Source organism: Vanellus vanellus (assembly GCF_965231255.1).
Source record: "Vanellus vanellus genome assembly, chromosome: 9".
NCBI classification, from domain to species: domain Eukaryota; kingdom Metazoa; phylum Chordata; class Aves; order Charadriiformes; family Charadriidae; genus Vanellus; species Vanellus vanellus.
This window is the reverse complement of record NC_138914.1, coordinates 21,247,619-21,266,475: the sequence shown is the minus strand read 5'-3', so window position 1 is coordinate 21,266,475 and position 18,857 is coordinate 21,247,619. Positions and strand designations below refer to the sequence as shown.

The 18,857-nt window shown below is 39.7% G+C and overlaps 1 protein-coding gene across 1 annotated transcript; it reads left to right on the top strand.

The window, feature by feature from the left end:
• The first annotated feature begins 93 nt into the window (after positions 1 to 93).
• Positions 94 to 16,768, top strand: NOL8 (nucleolar protein 8). Its single transcript, XM_082487680.1, has 17 exons — positions 94 to 141; positions 530 to 651; positions 873 to 935; positions 1,804 to 1,882; positions 2,196 to 2,343; positions 3,263 to 3,331; positions 3,653 to 5,596; positions 5,887 to 6,003; positions 7,244 to 7,363; positions 7,714 to 7,798; positions 8,332 to 8,473; positions 10,064 to 10,147; positions 10,773 to 11,050; positions 13,468 to 13,594; positions 14,034 to 14,104; positions 15,936 to 16,018; positions 16,350 to 16,768. Exons 2-17 carry the CDS (start codon positions 567 to 569, stop codon positions 16,401 to 16,403), a joined length of 3,549 nt encoding a protein of 1,182 aa, XP_082343806.1. The 5' UTR covers positions 94 to 141; positions 530 to 566; the 3' UTR covers positions 16,404 to 16,768.
• The last annotated feature ends 2,089 nt before the right edge of the window (positions 16,769 to 18,857 follow it).

The window sequence follows — 18,857 nt, the reverse complement described above, 5'->3', positions numbered from 1 at the left end:
GGAGGAGCAAGGAGACACCCAGCGGCACTAGTAGGCGGAACCCTCTTTTTCCCAGTGAGGGCTGCGGGGGGAAGGTAAATGGAGTTGCGCTGAGGGGGGAAGATAAATAGAGTTGAGCTGCGGGGATCGCACATGGCGGTGGTGAGAGAGTTTCATGGCTGTGGTGAGAGAGTTTCGTGGCTGTCTGTTGGGGATGATGGTTCCTGGGGGCTCTCAGCCGCTGCCTCGGCCTCTCCCGGGAGGCGGTAGCTGGGGCTGAGGGTGGATTGCGGCGCCTTCCCTCGCTTCGGTCGCGTCCCTCCGCCCCCCGCGCTCATAAAACCTTTAGAAAAGTTAATATTGTGAAAAGCCGCTTGTAGTTTTACCCAGTCCTCTCCTTCAGGGTTTAAAAAAAAAAAAGTCCTTAAAAAAAAAAACACCCCAGCGCTGAACCCTGGTTACTTAGAGCACTGCAGGGCTCGTTGGCGCTCGGTAAGTGTTAGTGAACCGTTACTACCTTTTTTTTTTTTTTTTTTTTCTTTTTTTACAGAAAGACCGAGTGTGCCTTCCAGCTTGACCCTTTCAACATGGAGAAGAACCAAATTTCAAGGCGTTTATACGTTGGAGGGCTCGGACATACGGTTTCTAAGGCTGAACTGCAAGAAAGATTTGGCAAGTTTGGGCGTGTTTTGGATGCAGAGATTATTACCAGGAAAGATGATCAGGGTAACAGTTTTGCATCATCCTTTAACAGTGAATTGTTTCTCAATTTGTAGTATGAAGTGGGATTCTTGCTTCAGAGATGCTTTATTTTCAGGAATTGGCTTAATTGTTAGTTTTAAAGGAAACACTGAAATTCTGTGGAAACTAACTGAATATTTATCATTGAGCAGGGAATCCTATGAAAACTTTTGCATACATCAGTGTCAGTATTTCCGATGCAGATCTTAAAAAGTGTAAGTACCTATTTTTTTTAAAGTAACTTACATTTTTGAGCCAAGTCTTAATGCTGATAATGTATCTAATGTCAAATCAGGATGTGGTCAATGTAGACCCTGTTTCATTCTGTTATCATGTTCATGCTATTTCCTTTAAGATGTAGTTCTATGGAAGTTGCTTTACTGGAGTTTTCAGTAAGTAGCTGTAAGCAGATTAAAAAGATTCTTTGTGACTAAAGTGGGTGATTTGTGAGTTTAGCCGAACCCTTTTATGAAAGGATATAGGAAATATGCTTCAAATGCTTTCATCAGGTCCATAAAGCATTAGAAGTGACTTGATGTGAGAGAAAACCTAGAAGGAGAGTTTACATAAAGCTTCTGTTAAAGCAGTTTTATAAATCCCAAAATACTTGGATTACAAAACTGCTGATAGGGTTATAAAACCACCTGTGTAATATGTAGCAGCAAAATGTCAGGTGAAGATACCTATACCCAAAGAGAGGGATTGGTAATATGCCCTAGGGAATGCTGCCATTAGGAATAGGAAAGCTGAGGTACAGAAGCTCTTAAGTAGAGAAGAGCTGGTCTGACAGTAGTGTAGACGCTTCAGAGTGCGTGGACCTGAATTTTCAGGTTTGTATTTGAACTGAAGCATACAGACTTCAATGACTCTTTTGATGTCAGAACTTTAATTTTGGATTTAGACTTTCTTGTTTAATGTCTGAGTATTAGACCTTTCATATACAAACTTATATCAGGTGAGTAATGGAGCATAAGATCATGCTAAAGAAACTTCAGACTGTCATAGAAGGAGGCATAGTTAGGTCTAAGGTGTATTTTTTTTTTAATGTAGAAAATACTCATTTTCCATCTCCTTGTTTTACAGGCATGTCAGTTTTAAATAAAACAAAATGGAAAGGGGGGACACTGCAAATTGAGTTGGCCAAAGAAAGCTTTTTGCACAGGTAAAAATCAATTATAAAAAAATGTATGTTGTTTCTAAAGTTATCAGATAAAGAGTTTTTCTGTCTATCTGATGAGATTATGGCTGTGCTTTCATCTGCTACACTCTTATTCTTTCTAGTTTTTATTGATGTTGGTAGACTGTTTATGCATATTAGATACTGCAACATGTTTTGCATCATTATTCTCTTGAAAGCACAGATATGTTAATTCCTTTAGTGAATGGTTACTGTTCTGTGGGACAGAGTCACTGCCAGCTCTAATCTAGCATGCGGGCAGACTTCTCTTTCATATATGGTGTACTTTTTGGTACAGGCTCGCCATAGAGAGGGAGGAAGCAAAGCTGCAGAAGGAAAAGCCACAGAGAAATGACAAAGCGTATCTGTTAAAATCACTGAAAAAGGTTGGAGTTGTAGACTTTCACATGAAAGCAGTACCAGGTACAGAGGTGCCAGACCATAAGGTATGGTGGGGTATATGTATAGAGAATTAAAACAACAACAACAAAAAAAACAGAATTGGGCACAAGCTTATTATGTTTAAGTTTATGTCAAATCTTTAGGCTTTACATAAATTTTTATGAAGTGTGACAGTCCAACTTGTGAAAAGTAGTCTAAAGAAATGTTATGTGTGGACACGTAGAATGCTCCTGTTGTTCTTTGCAGTAACTGTAATATCTTGATCATACTCTCCTTTCTGTCATGTTAAATTACTAAATGCTTTGTTACTCGTTTATGTTGGGAATATCTTTGTGTCACCCTTAAAAGCATGTAAAGAGAACATGTATATGCTGTATAAAAATAAGACACTTTTTTGATGGTGGGGTTGTCAGGATCAAATATCTGTGCGTCAGCACATTCAGGATCAGGGTCTACACATGCTTACAAAAGCAAGACTTGGAATAAAATCACCAAACATGCAAACTTAAGCAACAAAAATTATATTTACTACAAAGTTTTCAAAATTATTTGCTAAGCACAGAATATTTTTGGGGGGTTATAGGAGGGAATTACTAATTTTTTAGTGGGAGAAGGGCAAAATAATAGTGATCCTGTAGGTATAGTTACCACTATTAATTCATAAACCAGAAGCCTTATATTAAAAATAGTACTTGTAAAGAAATCCAGTTTTTTATTGTTGCTCTTTATTTGCAGGTCATAAAAACTTGGTTGATTTGTTTTGGTTTGTTCTCCTTTTGAGAAGGAAGCTGGCTAAGTTGTGCAGCACGAATGTATCTCACTTAAGAGAGTAAACAAAAAATGACTTAGTCACAGATGGTTCTTTATTAGAGTTTCTGTTACCAAAGAATAAACATATTGTTTTATTCCAGGGTCACTTTCATTCCTTTTTGTTTAACACTGATTATTTTTCTTTTCTTTTAGAAATGGGTTGTTGGTAAATTTGGCAGAGTCTTGCCTATCCTGCACCTTAGGAGTCAACAAAAAAATAAAATATCCTTTTTCTATTGGCTGGGCATAGGCACAATTCCCTTCTTTCTTTTGTCATACAGGGAAACACCTGCTTAACAGTCTTAATTTTAACTACTGTGTCATACTTGATTTACCGAATCCCCAAAGTAAATCTTGCAGTAACTTTGTGTGATTTGAATATTTTTTTTTTTACACTGCCTGTCAGTTGCTTAAGGGCTTATGGTCATTACGTTAAAAAGGACTCTTTGTTGTCCTTTCATGCAGAATTTAGCCTGTTCATAAAGATTGGAAGTCTGCTTGCCAAAAGAATTGTGTTACTTTAATTCCTTAACTCAGACTAACATTGTGAAATATGACCCATCAAAATATTGCCATAACCTTAGAAAACTGGAACCAGACTTGACAGGTGTGGTTCCTATATCTGAGCTTACCTGGCACTTGGAAGGGAGAGATGACAGCATGAACAAGAAGCGGCAAGGAGAGTTTCCTGTAACTAAGAAACCACCTAAAAAACTGAGGCGACTGGGCAGCGAGGCTCTGAATGGAGCAGTAGTTCTCTCTTCTGGGTGCCAGTCACATTCAGAAAACACAAACTCATCACAGCTAAATCAAAGATCAAAATTAAGTGAGAAGTCTAAATTGCTTCCATCGAGCAGTCTTAATAGTAAACTATCAGGGGGAGTTTTATTATCAGATAAAAGCAATGTTTCTGGAGTTACAGGTCAAAATAATATGAGTGTTTCTGATAGTGACATTGATTCTGAAGAGGAAATCAGAGCAATGGTAGAGAAAGAGAGAGAAATGCAGAAAGCTGAAAATATTGAGGTTGAAAGTGACCACTTGGAAATTGTTGGGGATAATTTTGAATTAAAATACAATAGTCACTGGTCTTTAAGCAATCCAGATGCCATGAAGAAAGCTATCAAAGGAAGTTGTAGAGAGAAAGAGACTATGGAATGCGATAATGGTTATGATTCAGCAGATACAGATGAAATTATTGCTGAAAGTAAAACTCCAGATCTAAGTAGCAGGAATACTTCAATTTTAGAACATTCTATACAGGTGAGGGTGGAAAATAAAGAAATACTAACTAACAAAAAATGTGATTTGGTAAATGACTCCTCACTGAGAACTCGCAGTTTAAAAGAAGAATACATTGAAAGAAAAGGGAAAACGAAAAAATCCAAGATTGCTGCCTTGCGGAGTACAGCAGCTTACAGTATAACAAAGACAAATGGTAGTGAAAGCTCTTGTTCAGAGCCTGAGAAAGGGGAATCTGAAATCAGTTCTGATTATGAATCCATGATGCAAAACTGTTACCGCTTAGACCTTACGTTAGATGACTTAAAAGCATTAGCTACTGAAAACTCCACAACACCGGTAGAAGACTCGGGCAGTACACAGAGTTCTTCTAGTCAGCTCAGTGTTGAAGAAAATCCTAAGGGTAATGTTTTATTTAAAACAAAATGTTCTAAATTTTGCCCTGCAGTTAAAAAAAAATGTATCTGTCCTGAAGATATAGTTGCTACAATTTTAGCAGGGGAGGAGAATGCTGATGAAGAAAGCTCCAAGGGACAAAACAATCTGCGTTTGAAATATCAGCCCTTCAGAGGAATGGGGTCCCTTTGTGAAAAAGAATTTACTAAAGACAGCCCTGGTTTAAAGAAGAGGTCTGTAGATGGTTTAGGTGTTGAAGCTTGTATTTCTTATTGTGGGGAGGAGTCATCTAGAAGACAGTCTAAGAGCCATCCATTGAAGCCATCACTTGAGGTCAGCAGCAAAGAGAGACACAATATGCATTGTGAACAGCGCAAGGAATTGTCAGATGCTGCCTCCTTAGCAGATGAGAGAGACCAACCTGTTTTCAAGCCATGTTTTCAAGGAGAGAATAAAGGTGTGAGTTCTTTGCAAGAAGACCAAAATTCAGATCATGGAGATGCTCTTTCTAGTACTGATCAGAGTGAAGATGAGAGCAGTGACATGGATAGTAATGTTGCAGTGTCACAGAAACGTGTTAAACAACAACTGAAAAGCCAAGAGCTGCTTTCAAAAAAATTGGAGAGGGATGTAAGCAATAAAAAACCAGAATGTAAAGCTAATGAATATGTGAATGGGAAGACAAGCCTTCTGGAAAAGGAGTTTTGTCTTCATGCTGCTGCTTCAAAGGGACCTGATACTGAAAAGAAACAGTTGCAGGATAACCAGAGGAGACTGGCAGCTCTAGAAGAGAGACAGAAAGAGAGAGAACTACAGAAGAAACTCATTCAAGGAGCGCTCTCAAATCTGGTAATTGTGCTCACAACTTCTATCTGAATAGCGTGCAGTAAAAGAAAAAGGGAAATTCATAGATATGGTTTAAGATATTTTAAAATCATATTCTGCAGTTTCTGATTACATTGACGGTTTTCTTTTGAGTGTATACAAAATGATGCATACCTAATTCCTGGAATGTCTTTAGAGTTGCAAGAAGAATAGTAGATTCTTCCTTTCGTGTCATGGAAATGTCTTCTAGGTGTTTATGTATGACTGTAGCAAGTATTTGACATGTTTGACTTGACAGTTTCACTCTTATACAGGATAGCCAGCCAGCAGGCAAGCATAAACACATCATATTCAATTCAGATGTGGAAAGTGAAGCTGAAGTAGATGAGATGTTGAAGAAAGATACGAGTTCAGGGAGTATGCCTGAAAAAGTAAGTGCTATTGGGGAAAAAGTCCAGTGTTCTGTAGATAATGCCATATCAATATGACTATGCGTTTTATTCTGAAGACTATTTTTCATAGGGAAGTGACAGAAAAAGTAGATAAGGTTTGAATCAATATGAATGATTCTTCATTTCTTGCTAACATAAAACAGGTTTCAAAGAACTTAACTATGCATCTGATAAAGCTGGAGAACCTGGAGAATTTGTAAGGAGATTGAGATTTGCAAAAGAGAGATTCTAACTTTGATTAATAGAAAAAGAATGTTTAAGTTATAAGGCTTACACATAACTAGTTCTGAAATTTTGCTGCTTTTGGTCAAAGGAAGGAGAAGAAATTTGGCTTGAGAGGTACAGATGGACTCTGTTCTTTTGACACTGTGGACAAAGAATCTGTGTTAATGTACTGTCTTGTTTTTAAAGTGATGTAAAGGTCCAAAGAAGTCATGTGGGACTTGCTCTTTACACCGAACCTGATCGAGACCTTATTTAGCAGATTCTTCAGCATTTTACCACCATATGTTCAGCACAATTAAGTACTTTTTTCTGGAATAGAACTTCTTGTATCATCACATTTTTTAATCACATCCCTGCTAAAGCTTTAAACCATTGGTTTTGCTTTTGTTGGGTTTTTTCTTCATAAATGTAGTAAGATTAGGACCCTTCTCACTATTTAATTAAAACCTTCTTTTCTCACTTTTCCTTATGTTTAGCAGTTTTTTCATATATATCTCTAACCCTGTATTTAGAATCCCTGCCCTGTATTTTTCCTTTTCTTTAAAAGAACCTCTAATTCTATGGAAAATTTTTTAGAAGCCATGGAGTGCTTGCCTTTTGTAATCATTGATATTTATCAACTGACTTAAACTATGTCCTAGAGTTTATACCATACATGAGGCTTGTTCAGAAAGGGTATAATTAGACATTACTATTTTAAAATTGATCTCCCTTGACATAATCAGAAAGCTGGATTTTTATACCTAACTCTCTCCTATTGTAAAACCTGAGTTACCCTTTACGTGGGTATTTTTCCTATGCTAACATTTCATAGCCATAACTGTAAAACAGAATTGTAAAAGATGTGTACACAATATAAGATTTGAACCACATGGATCAATAAGTGAGCTGGTTGTTCTAGACATCCACTGGAAAGCGCATGAACAAAATTGATACTGATTTATTTTCTCAAACTGACAGTTGCTTTTCTGTATTTTCTTTTTGTTTAACAAAGGATGAATCTGCTGCTAAAACTTCAAGCAGACTGTTTGAAAGCAGCGAGGATGAGCAAGATGATACAGATGATGAGAGATTCAAAATTAAGCCCCAGTTTGAAGGCAAAGCTGGGGAAAAAGTGAGTGAACCCAGTAGTGTAATTTGGTTTTCTTCTAAGTCTCCATAACACCACTTTAGAAGAACATAACATGTAGGTTTGTATATTTGCTGAATATGGTTTTAACAAACTTGCAATAGAATTCTCTTTAAATGGAGGTAATGGTAGCCACAGAGGAAATAATGTGTGTTGGGGAGTGGGAGGAATTTCTCTGATGTTGTCATCTTTGAATACAAAGGAGTTATGGAAAAGGCATCAAGAGCTAAAGGTTATTAGTATGTTACCATAATTATAGTTAAAAAAAAAAAAAAGGTTACTGAGCATTGATTTTCTTGTCCAGTGCTTAATAGACTCTCTTTCATTTTGTTTAGCTCTTGAAATTGCAATCACGATTTGGCACAGATGAAAGATTTCGCATGGATGCTAGGTTCCTTGAAAGTGACAGTGAAGAAGAAGGTAAACCTGCTCATGTTTCCTGGTTAATGACAGTAATAAAGGTATATCATGGAGGCTTGAAGCAACTTACGGACTACTTTTGCTCCTTTGATGATTCCTTGAGGAAAATAACCCAACTGTGTTGTGGCTGTACATAGTATATATTGGTAGCTGTGTTTTCTTAAAAATTTAAGTTGCAAAAGTATTGGTTATAGCTTAATGAGACGTACCTGGTTGATAAATCAACATTGGAAAATATTTTTTTAATACAGGATTATATCAGAATGTGTTTATCGATGTTTTTTACAGGATAAGTTGTGACTTGGTCAAAAAGTTAATTTTAATTACTACATTAATTTAAACTGCCATCACGTCACCCTGCAGTCCATGGCTGATTTGGCAGCCTTAGAAAGATTATTTTTTTTTTATTTTAAACAACAGAAGGCAGATGAGCTGAAAAGTCATAAAATTTAAAGATTTTATTTATATTAAATATTACAGCTTCCTCAGGTCATAGTGGGGAAAAAATAATGTATTTATTTTTGTCTTAGCAGAGACAAATGTCTTGAAGGCAAATGAAGAAGAAGAGCTTGCTGCGGAGAAAAAGAAAAATCTGCAAATACTGGGAAGCCTCTTGAATATCAACCTGGAACAACCTAAGCCAACTAAAATGGCTACAAGTGCCAAGAAATTCAAGTATGACTCCATCTCTTATCAGAAAAGAAGGAATTTTAGGAAGGCTTCATTTTTGCCAGGGATTCACAACTCAAATTTCTGCCTAGCTGACTGAAGAAAGTATTTCCTTCTCTGAGTGCATTTGGAGTCAGTTTTTAATGTGGTTTCCCAGCTTGAATGTCCCAGTAGATTATACAACTGGTAATTATGATTGTTTTAGGGAAAAATTATCAGATGCCTGCTTGAGTTTCTGTCCTGGTTTGAGGACAGAATTTTTAGTAGATTTTGAATGATTGGATTGTTGGTTATGAAAAATTAAGATTTTTACTAAGTCCTTGCCTATGTAAGATAGATTTCCGTTCTCTGTGGAGACAAACTTAGGTTGGCTAAACAAAGAACATGCGAGTTAGGCAGTAGGTCAGTAAGTTAGACTCTTAATTTCCATAGCAGTTACTAAGGCTATTGTTTTCTCTGGCCTACAGGTGATTAGCATCAAACTTTTTTTTCAGTGGGGATTTTTGTTCATTTATCTGTATTTCTGATTTTGAGAAATTTCTTCATTAGATTAGGAATTCGTTATGTGTTGTTGTTGGGCATGCTCTAGCCTTCATTAGGGGATGATGAGATAGGTTTGGAAATGTAGTATTGGATGTATTGTGACATTTAACTATGCTCTTTAACAGAAGCTGGTCTGTGGACTGAATTGGTGGAAGTTAATGTTAAGGGTAATTTAAATAGTGTGCAATTAGTAAATTTTTACTGACAGTCACTATTGGTGTTGTATCAGTGACTGCTGACTGCTAAATACCATTGTGACGGCTGCACAATCTTATTTAATCCTATGACTTCTGTACAAATTTTCATGTATTTTTTAAAGATTAAGCAGAGGGGAAAATAATCTGTGCAACCCCAGAAGTCATTTTAGGAAACTTTTGTGAATGACAGTGTTCTTTAATACCCAGGCAATGATGTAGTGTGTACCATTTAAAAGTCATTAATTTATGCTGTAAGCATTAATTTGGGAGAGGAGGGGAAATAAGTGACTACCTTCTGGCACTGCCATAAAACAGCATGGGCTTTGCTACACTAGCGCTGAGGTCAGTCTAAACCTTATACTGCTTTAGCTGAAAGTCCTGAAAATGTTTAAATTTGAAAGGTGGGCTTAATGACGTTTTGTTCATTTGTTTTTTCAGGGGGTTTGGTTCTTTTTTTTTTTTTTTTTTTTTCCCCTTGGACTATTTGAATTTATGCAATGTTTGTTACTAGAAGAAACAGATACAGATAGATACATTGGTATGGATAGCTATGTTGATATAGCTTCTCAAAAGATAACCAAGTGCAAGTATAAATTTCATAACACACACAACTTGAGGTCTATGTTTTATATGAAATATTACAATTTGATTAAAGCCACTTCTGTTTATAATGTTTCCTGACCCAGATGCTGACTAGCAGGTACTTTCTAAATGCCAATTATGTTTTGGATTTATTTGGACCTTTGTTGGTAACGAAGTCAATGTGAATTTGAATCTGACTGTAGAGGTTTAGGGTAGCTTGCAGTTCAACATTTAGAATGTCTCATGGTTTTTCGTTTCCTTTTGATTTTTATAGAGATATTAATGCCCTCCGCTATGATCCCACAAGACAGGACCATGCAGTTTTTGAAAGGAAAGCAAGTGCTACAGAAAAAGAGAGGTAATATTACAGCTTGGTAACTACAATAGTGATGTTTCTTCCTGTGGAAAGATGGCTATAGCAGAAGACTGAGTTTAAACTATGCAGATTGCTCTGTTTTGTGGGGTTGTGTTTTTTTTTTTTTCTTTAGTTCTCTCTAGTTTCATGGGCTTCTAAGACTTGCAGATCTGTGAGGAAAAAATATTGGCTCTTAACACTTCTTTTGCCAGAAAGTCGTAAATATCTTAATTTATAGGCTGTCATATATTAAGGGAACAGTCAGGATGTGATTAATTATAAAGTAGACTTGTTCCTGCCTTTAGAGTCCAACCTTGGATAGTTTCCCCATTGCTTATCCTCAAAGGTGGGTAGATTGCAGGAGGTAAAAAGAAATGGGTCAAAAGTCTGAACCAAAAGGATAGTCCTGCTGCCCCATAAACCTATTTCTGGCAATAGGTTATTTCCTATTGCTAAGAAAGAAGAAGAAAACAACAACAAAAAAAAAAAAAACACCACCAAAACCTTAAAAGTGAACTACTCATTCATGTGCTTAGATAAGTTTAGGAAGACATTAATAGCAAGGTTGCCTCTTAGGGAACCTTTCTTTTAAAAAATGTGTTACTATCCCTTAACAATCTTGTTTCAGTAAAGCTCAAAGGAAGAAGAGGAGGGAAGAGAGTGAGAAACTGCCGGAAGTGTCTAAAGAAATGTATTACAAAATTGCTGTTGATTTAAAAGAGTTATTTGGATCTTCAAAGAGCAAATCAGAAAAAAATGAAGAAATACCCTGGGACAAAGATGATGCAGACGACTCTATCCTACCTGACCATTTGGGACCTAACATTGGTAGTAGCGTAGCTCAGGAATCTAGTGGTTTCACGTTTTCCTTCTTTGGAGACACGGAAGAGTCTGGCATAAAAGAAGGTAACAGCAGTACATATATAATAGTACAATTTCTAAACACTAGCTTACGTCAGGCACTGTAGAGTAATACAGTGTACAGAAATTCAGAATCCAGGGGATTTTCAGAGGCAAAAGTCAGTAATTATGCAAAGTCATTATCATGGAATCACAGAATCACGGAGTTTCAGAGTTGGAAGGGACCTCTAGAGATCATCTAGTCCAACTCCCCTGCTAAAGCACATTACTCAGGACTGCATCCAGGCAGGTCTTGAAAATCTCCAGAGAAGGGGACTCCACAACCTCCCTGGGCAGCCTGTTCCAGTGCTCTGTCACCCTCACCATAAAGAAGTTTTTCCGTGTATTTTAACGGAACTTCCTATGTTCCAACTTGTGCCCGTTGCCCCTTGTCCTGTCACTGGGAACCATTGAAAAGAGCCTGGCTCCATCCTCCTTCAACCCACCCTTTAGGTACTTGTAAGCATTAATAAGGTCCCCTCAGCCTTCTCTTCTCCAGGCTAAAGAGTCCCAGCTCGCTCAGCCTTTCCTCATAAGGGAGATGTTCCAATCCTGTAATCATCTTGGTTGCCCTTCGCTGGACTCGCTCCAGCAGTTCCCTGTCCCTCTTGAAATGGGGAGCCCAAAACTGGACGCAGTATTCCAGTTGTGGCCTCACCAGTGCAGAGTAGAGAGGGAGAATGACCTCCCTCGACCTACTGGCCACACTCTTCCCTGTGCAGCCCAGGATTCCATTGGCCTTTTTGGCAACAAGGGCACATTGCTGGGTCATGGATAATTTACTGCCTACTAGGACCCCCAGATCCTTCTCCTCAGAACTACTTCCCAGCAGGTCCGCCCCTAACCTACACTGGTGCTTTGCATTCTTCCTCCCCGGGTGCAGGACCTTGCACTTGCTTTTGTTGAACCTCATTAGGTTCTTCTCTGCCCAGCTCTCCAGCCTGTCCAGGTCACGCTGGATGGCAGCAGGGCCCTCTGGGGTGTCAGCCACCCCACCCAGTTTGGTATCATCAGCAAACCTGCTGAGGATACACTCTGTCCCCTCATCCAGGTCATTAACGAATACATTAAACAAAATTGGACCGAGTATTGACCCCTGGGGGACACCACTGCTTACAGGCCTCCAACTAGACTCTGTGCCGCTGATCACAACCCTCCGAATGACATGTGGTTATTGGGGTATCCTAACCTAAGATAAAATCAAATGTTATAAAATCAAGATTAAAAAATCTGAAATCAAGTCGCTTAGTAAGTAGCAATGTAGGAAATAAAAGAAACTGTGTGAAGTTAACTGAAATACAGAAAAAACCCCAAAAGCAAACAAATAAAACAAACCTCCACATTTCTGCTGACTACAGAAAGTATTCAGTGTCTCCCGAATGCAGTAATACAGGTTTCAGAATATGTGAGAGATGTGTAGAATAAAGTGGAAAATATCTGAGCGGAGATGTACTTCAGCGTTCACAAAGTTCTTAACACTGAAAACCACCCTTGAGTGCTGTGTCTTATATTTACTGTTATGAATAATTATTGGTTTATATTGCATAAGAATCTTCTTCGGTGGCAGCAGGGTCACTGTGCTAGCTGCTGTATTGATACAAACAAAAAGATAAGTCTCTCTCCATTGCATGTACCTTACTTGCTTAGGTGATTTTTGCAAAAGTAGAATTGTCTAATCTTTCTCTTGAATGAAACACTGTTTGTGTTTCATAGTCTAGTTTCTGTTGGGTTTGGAAACTGTTTTACATTGTCAGAGAGAGGCAGTACAGGAGCTGTCTTCTCTATTCTGGTCATGCAGATGAGTACTGTGTTTATAGACTAAAAGAAAAGGGTACCATAGGTTGATAACCTCAGTCCTTTTGGTGAGCTGAAGCAAGGAAGGGCCCAGGTATGTGTTTAAGTTACCATGTGTAAACTGGGCTTTTGGCAACTGGCTGTGCATGCTACATCCATGAAAATAACATAGCTGAAACACACAGAAAGAGTAAGCTACAGCATTCTGAGTTTCTTTGTAAAGGAAGTTACTAAGATAGTTCACAGTGAAAGAAAGCTTTTATTCCAGCTTCTGCAAGCTAAAAGTACAAATAGGCACAATTACTGCCAACTTGGTTGATAATGTATGTGAGGTTGGAGTGACTTGATAGAACCCTGGACCCTGACAACAAGTTTCAGAAGGACTCCTGCACTCTCACCCTCAAAATTCACAATTAATACCATCACAGCATAGGGAAAATTTGTGACATATGAGAAAGCAAACTAAATTCACACCTGCCCAGAGGGTGATAGAAAACCTGGGAGGGGTTTTTTACTCTGAAGTAAAAATTTTTACTGGAAAGTAGGGGAGTAATCTGATGTGTGGTTTTGTTTTGTGTTTTGTTCTTTTTTTTTTTTTTTTTTTTTTTTTAATCATGATGTTATTGCAGAGCCCTACATACTTGAAACAATAAAACCTGTAAAGGTCACATGGCAAGAAGATCCACGTTTCCGAGACAGCAGTTCTGAGGGTGAAGATGAACCAGAGGCATCAGAAAATGAAAGGGACGAAGAAATGCAAGTTATATTTGTATTTGTGATCTACTTGGTTGTAGTAGTTTGCTATGAGACTATCAATAGCAGCACTCAGGTCATGGGAAACTAACATCTTCATTCCACACCTCTGAACAATGGAAGTGGTTATCTTAGGAAACCATTCCTTGCTGCACAGAATGTAATAGTCAAAAATCCCAATACCACACTTGATTTGAAGTTGAATATAAAAGCTGCATTTCTAGATGAGTGCATGAGAACTTAACTGGATAGTGGGTTTGGCCAAAAGTCAAATATATGTTAGGTTTTCTTAAGAAACCTGTTTTATACAAGGCTGTATTTGGTTACTACAGAGTAATGTTCTTCAATGCATACTACTTGTCGGAAGCATTACAGCTTTAGCTTGTCTAATGGAATTTTATGGTAACTTTTATGATGCTAAAATTCCTTTGTGTTTGTCTAGGTTTTTTTCTTTACCACAGACAGAAACTGCTAGATTTTTCTTCTTCTCCAAAGATGATGAGCGACTAAGAGGTATAACAGAACTTATTCACACCACTTTTAACTCTTACTGAAATTCAATGAGAAAAAGATAATGCCTAGTTATTCGTGTTTTGTAGTTAAAACACAGATGAGAGGTTTAAGAAAAAAAATTGCAAATTTCCATCATACATGTGGTATAAGTTGTGGTAGTGCATCCCATGAGAAAGTCCTGGTAAAATAAATGCTGAACAATTATCTTGCTTTCCCTCTTTTCAGATAACTACCTAATATGTGGCTAGTCTTTTAGGGCTTACCAAAAAAATAAAATCACTTGACAAGTTGTCTAGACATTTTGGATCCTTTCAGGCATATGTATCATCTTTAATTTCTTTTCTGTGTTTCCAGTGTTATCGTTAAGAATATTCAATATTCTTATCAGCCACATATGCCCACATGGTTCTTGATCCTAAATAACACAGGATTTTTTTTTTTTATGGTGATTGTAATGAATTTCATAGTTAAAAACCAAACAATACAACAACAACCAAAAAACAAAACAAAGCCACAAAGAAAACACAAACAACCCACAGGCCACCAGAACGGTTACTTCTGATATTTTATACAATAAATTATTAGGAGAGCCTTAATGTTTGTTTCCTGAGACATGTTAGATAACTTGTACACATACACTTAATGATAGTTACTGTGTTAATACAGTTATTGTACTATAACCTTTCAGCCTGTTAGACTTACGGTGCCTGTTAAAATTGAGCTCTGAGTCCTTAGCGGGCCTAAATTTTCTGAGGAGATGTGGGTTAATGGTGCTGAGCTTTTCATAAAACAGATGCTGTTTCACAGCAATTTATATTTATATAATATTATTATATTTATTGAAATACAACAAGGGAAAGTGTAGGGTCCTACATCTGGGCAGAAACAACCCCAGGTTCCAGTATAGGATGGGGAGCTACCTGTTAGAGAGCAGTGTAGAGGAAAGGGACCTGGGGGTCCTGGTGGACAGCAGGATGACCATGAGCCAGCACTGTGCCCTTGTGGCCAAGAAGGCCAATGGCATCCTGGGCTGTATTAGAAGGGGGGTGGTTAGCAGATCGAGAGAGGTCCTCCTTCCCCTCTACTCTGCCCTGGTGAGACCGCATCTGGAATATTGTGTCCAGTTCTGGGCCCCTCAGTTCAAGAAGGACAGAGAGCTGCTGGAGAGAGTCCAGCGTAGGGCAACTAAGATGATTAAGGGAGTGGAGCATCTCCCTTATGAGGAAAGACTGAGGGAGCTGGGTCTCTTTAGTTTGGAGAAGAGGAGACTGAGGGGTGATCTTATTAGCGTTTATAAATATATAAAGGGGGAATGTCATGAGGATGGAGCCAGGCTCTTCTCAGTAGCGACCAATGATAGGACAAGGGGTAATGGATTCAAGCTGGAACACAAGAGGTTCCACTTAAATTTGAGAAGAAACTTCTTCTCAGTGAGGGTGACAGAGCACTGGAACAGGCTGCCCAGGGAGGTTGTGGAGTCTCCTTCTCTGGAGACATTCAAAACTCGCCTGGACACCTTCCTGTGCAACCTCGTCTAGGTGTTCCTGCTCCGACAGGGGGATTGGACTAGATGATCTTTTGAGGTCCCTTCCAATCCCTAGCATACTGTGATACTGTGATATTAAGGAAAACTGCTGTTGCATTTCATTTTTCTTAGCACGTAAGGCTGTAATACATAACGCTGCTGTTTGAGCCACACATGTTGTGGGGGCAAGAGAGGAATATGAAGAATAGGCCGCCTGACTTTATTGCTGCGTTGCTCATGAGATTTAGAAGCAGCAGCCTATTCAGAAGTGTTTAACCATATTAATTTGTTTTTTGTTTTGTGCAGAGGGCCCTAAGTTATTTTGTAGATCAGTAGACCTCAGTGAAGAAAAAGATGGTTGGGAAGACAGATGTAGACTGTTGCTCGAGGTGAGTGTTTTAACATCTATTACTGGGTCATGGCAGCTGAAAGCTCAGCATAAGGAGGGAACGTAGTTGCTTATTTGCTTAATTTGTATTAAAAACTAACTCAGGATGTTTAGAAGGGCTTGAAACTTTATAATTACCAGGGAATCAAAATTTTTGGTATAGAAGTGTATATAACATCATGTTGTGATATCCAGTCAGGTAAATTACTGAATCTCTGTATTGTACAGGACCAGAGACTTTACTGCACGTAAAAAAAAAAAAGTGTTTGAGACAAAGAAGTGAATTTAGAAACTTCTCATAATATTATATGTTAAAATTTAAATATTTTCAGGAATGCCGGAAGAAGCATAAGGATGCAAGAAGGAAAGTGAAAGCAAAACAATAAATCTCTCTTATCTTACTGGTCAGAAAAGTTCCATGTTCCTTCTTTGAAGAAGTTGCAGAAAACCATTACTTCCAAAATTGTAGTCTTCCAAAGACCTAATAGGAAATGATACTGGAAAAGACTGTTGAACTTTTTAAAATATGTACATGTTTATCGTGTCAATTGAATGTTTGTACTGAGGTTTGTTATTTTTTGTCTATATGGTTTAAATGTGACTTGCTTCTTTGCAAGACTTTTGAGAATTTGATCATGTAACGATGACAACACAGGGTTATTTTGGTGTGTTCTCAGGCCCCAGTGCTGGATGGGGTTGAGAGAGAGTCTATGAAAATACACATTGAGTCTGTACATTAATAAATAGTAAGGACAAATGTTGCTGGAGTTGTATGCTTGTTGAATGAATGATATTTTCACATATAAGGTCTAATTCTTATGTCTGTTTAGCCTCTATGCTGCAGAGAGTCTGCTGGAGCAGAGAGGCTCTGCCCAGCCCCCCCGGGCACGCACTGCCAGGCCTTGCCTGGCCCCAGCCCCAGGGCAGCTGGGTGCTTTGCCTCTTACCAGTGCCCAGGCCAGCACATCTGCCACACTCCCATCTGGCTGTTCTGCTCCTCAAAGAGGAGCATTGTCTGTGGGTGCCCTCAGCAGTGCAGTGGCGGTACATGAGCAGTTCCCATGGCCTGGGGAAGCAAAGGGGTTCATGGCTGTGAGGACAAAGTGATTGTCCCACAGAGCTCTTGTTTTCAGTCCTTCCCCTTTGAGCCCTTGGTGAGACAGAGATCCTGTGCAGGGCCCTGAGGTGCAGCGCTGGCAATTTCCCCCCCTTTCCTCTGCCTGCTCCCTGCCTCCTGGACACAGGCACTCGCTGGCGTTGCAGTGGCTGTGCCTCTCACTTTGTGCTGCGTACACTTGGCCCTCTTCCCATGACTTGAGCTGGTCACAAGAGGTGCCCTCCTGAACAACTTACAGCGTTGTTTACTTCTGTATGTGTTTCCTGTTCAGGGGTGCAGAATATGGCTGTAGTTTATAGCCTTCAGTTTTCCTTTTTCCTATGATCTGAGGTGCTCGTTCCCTTCACCTCTGACATCTGCTAACGGAGAGCAATCAATGTCATCTACCTGGACTTGTGCAAAGTGTTTGACACTGTCCCACATGATATCATGGTCTCTAAATTGCAGAGATATGTATTTGACAAATGGACCACTTGATGGGTAAAGAACTGCCTGGAGGGTCCCACTTAAAGAGTTACGGTCAAGGGCTCGATGTCCAAGTGGAGACCAGTGATGAGTGGTGCTGTCGTCAGTACTGGGGCCTGTACTGTTCAACATTTTTGGCGACATGGACAGTGGGGTTGAGTACATCCTCAGCAAGTTTGCTGATGATACCAAGCTGTTTGGTGAGGTAGACACAGTGGAGGGGAGGGATGTCATCCAGAGGGACCTGGACAGGCTGGAGAGGTGGGCCCAAGCCTTGCAGTTCAACAAGGCCAGGTGCAAGGTCCTACATCTGGGTTGGGGCAATCCCAAGCACAAATACAGGCTAGGCAGGGAATGGCTGAAGAGCAGCCCTGCGGAGAAGGACCTGGGGGTGCTGATTGACAAGAAGCTCAACATGAGCCAGCAGTGTGTGCTCACAGCCCAGAAGGCCAACCATATCCTGGGCTACATCAGAAGTGTGGCCAGCAGGTCAAAGGAGTTGATTCTGCCCCTCTACTCCACTCTCGTGAAACCCCACCTGGAGTACTGCACCCAGCTCTGGAGTCCCCAACACAAGAAGGACATGGACCTGCTGGAGCATGTCCAGAGGAGGGCCACGAGGACAATCCGAGGGCTGGAGCACCTCTCCTATGAGGAGAGGCTGAGAGAGTTGGGGCTGTTCAGCCTGGAGAAGAGACGGCTCTGGGGAGATCTTATTGCGGCCTTCCAGTACCTAAAGGGGGACTCCAGAAGAGCCGGGGAAGGACTTTTTACAAGGGCATGTAGTGATAGGATGAGGGGGTGTCCTGGTTCCGGCAAGGATGGGGTTAATTTCCCCAAGGAGCCGGCAGGGGAGGCACGTATTCCATACCACGTGACCCATGCCCCGCTATAAAAGGAGCTAGCCGGGGAGCGGGAGTCAGTCGCCACTCGGGGGCAGGCTGCGGCAGGGTGGGTCTGGTCGGTGCGCTTCGCGGCGGTACTGTAACCGCGTTCTTATATTCCTTTACCGGTGTTATTGTTTTCTTTTTTTCTTCCCTTTGTCTGTTCTGTTAAATTATAATATTTCAACCCACGAGTTTTGCCCTTTTCTGCTGATTTTTCCCACGGCTGTGGGAGTTGAGTGACCAGCTGCGTGGTTCTCTGTTGCTGGCTGAGGCCAAACCACGACAGGGGGAATGGCTTTAAATTGGAAGAGGGCAGGTTTAGATTAAACATTAGGAAGAAATTTTTCACTTCCAGGATAGTAAGGCACTGG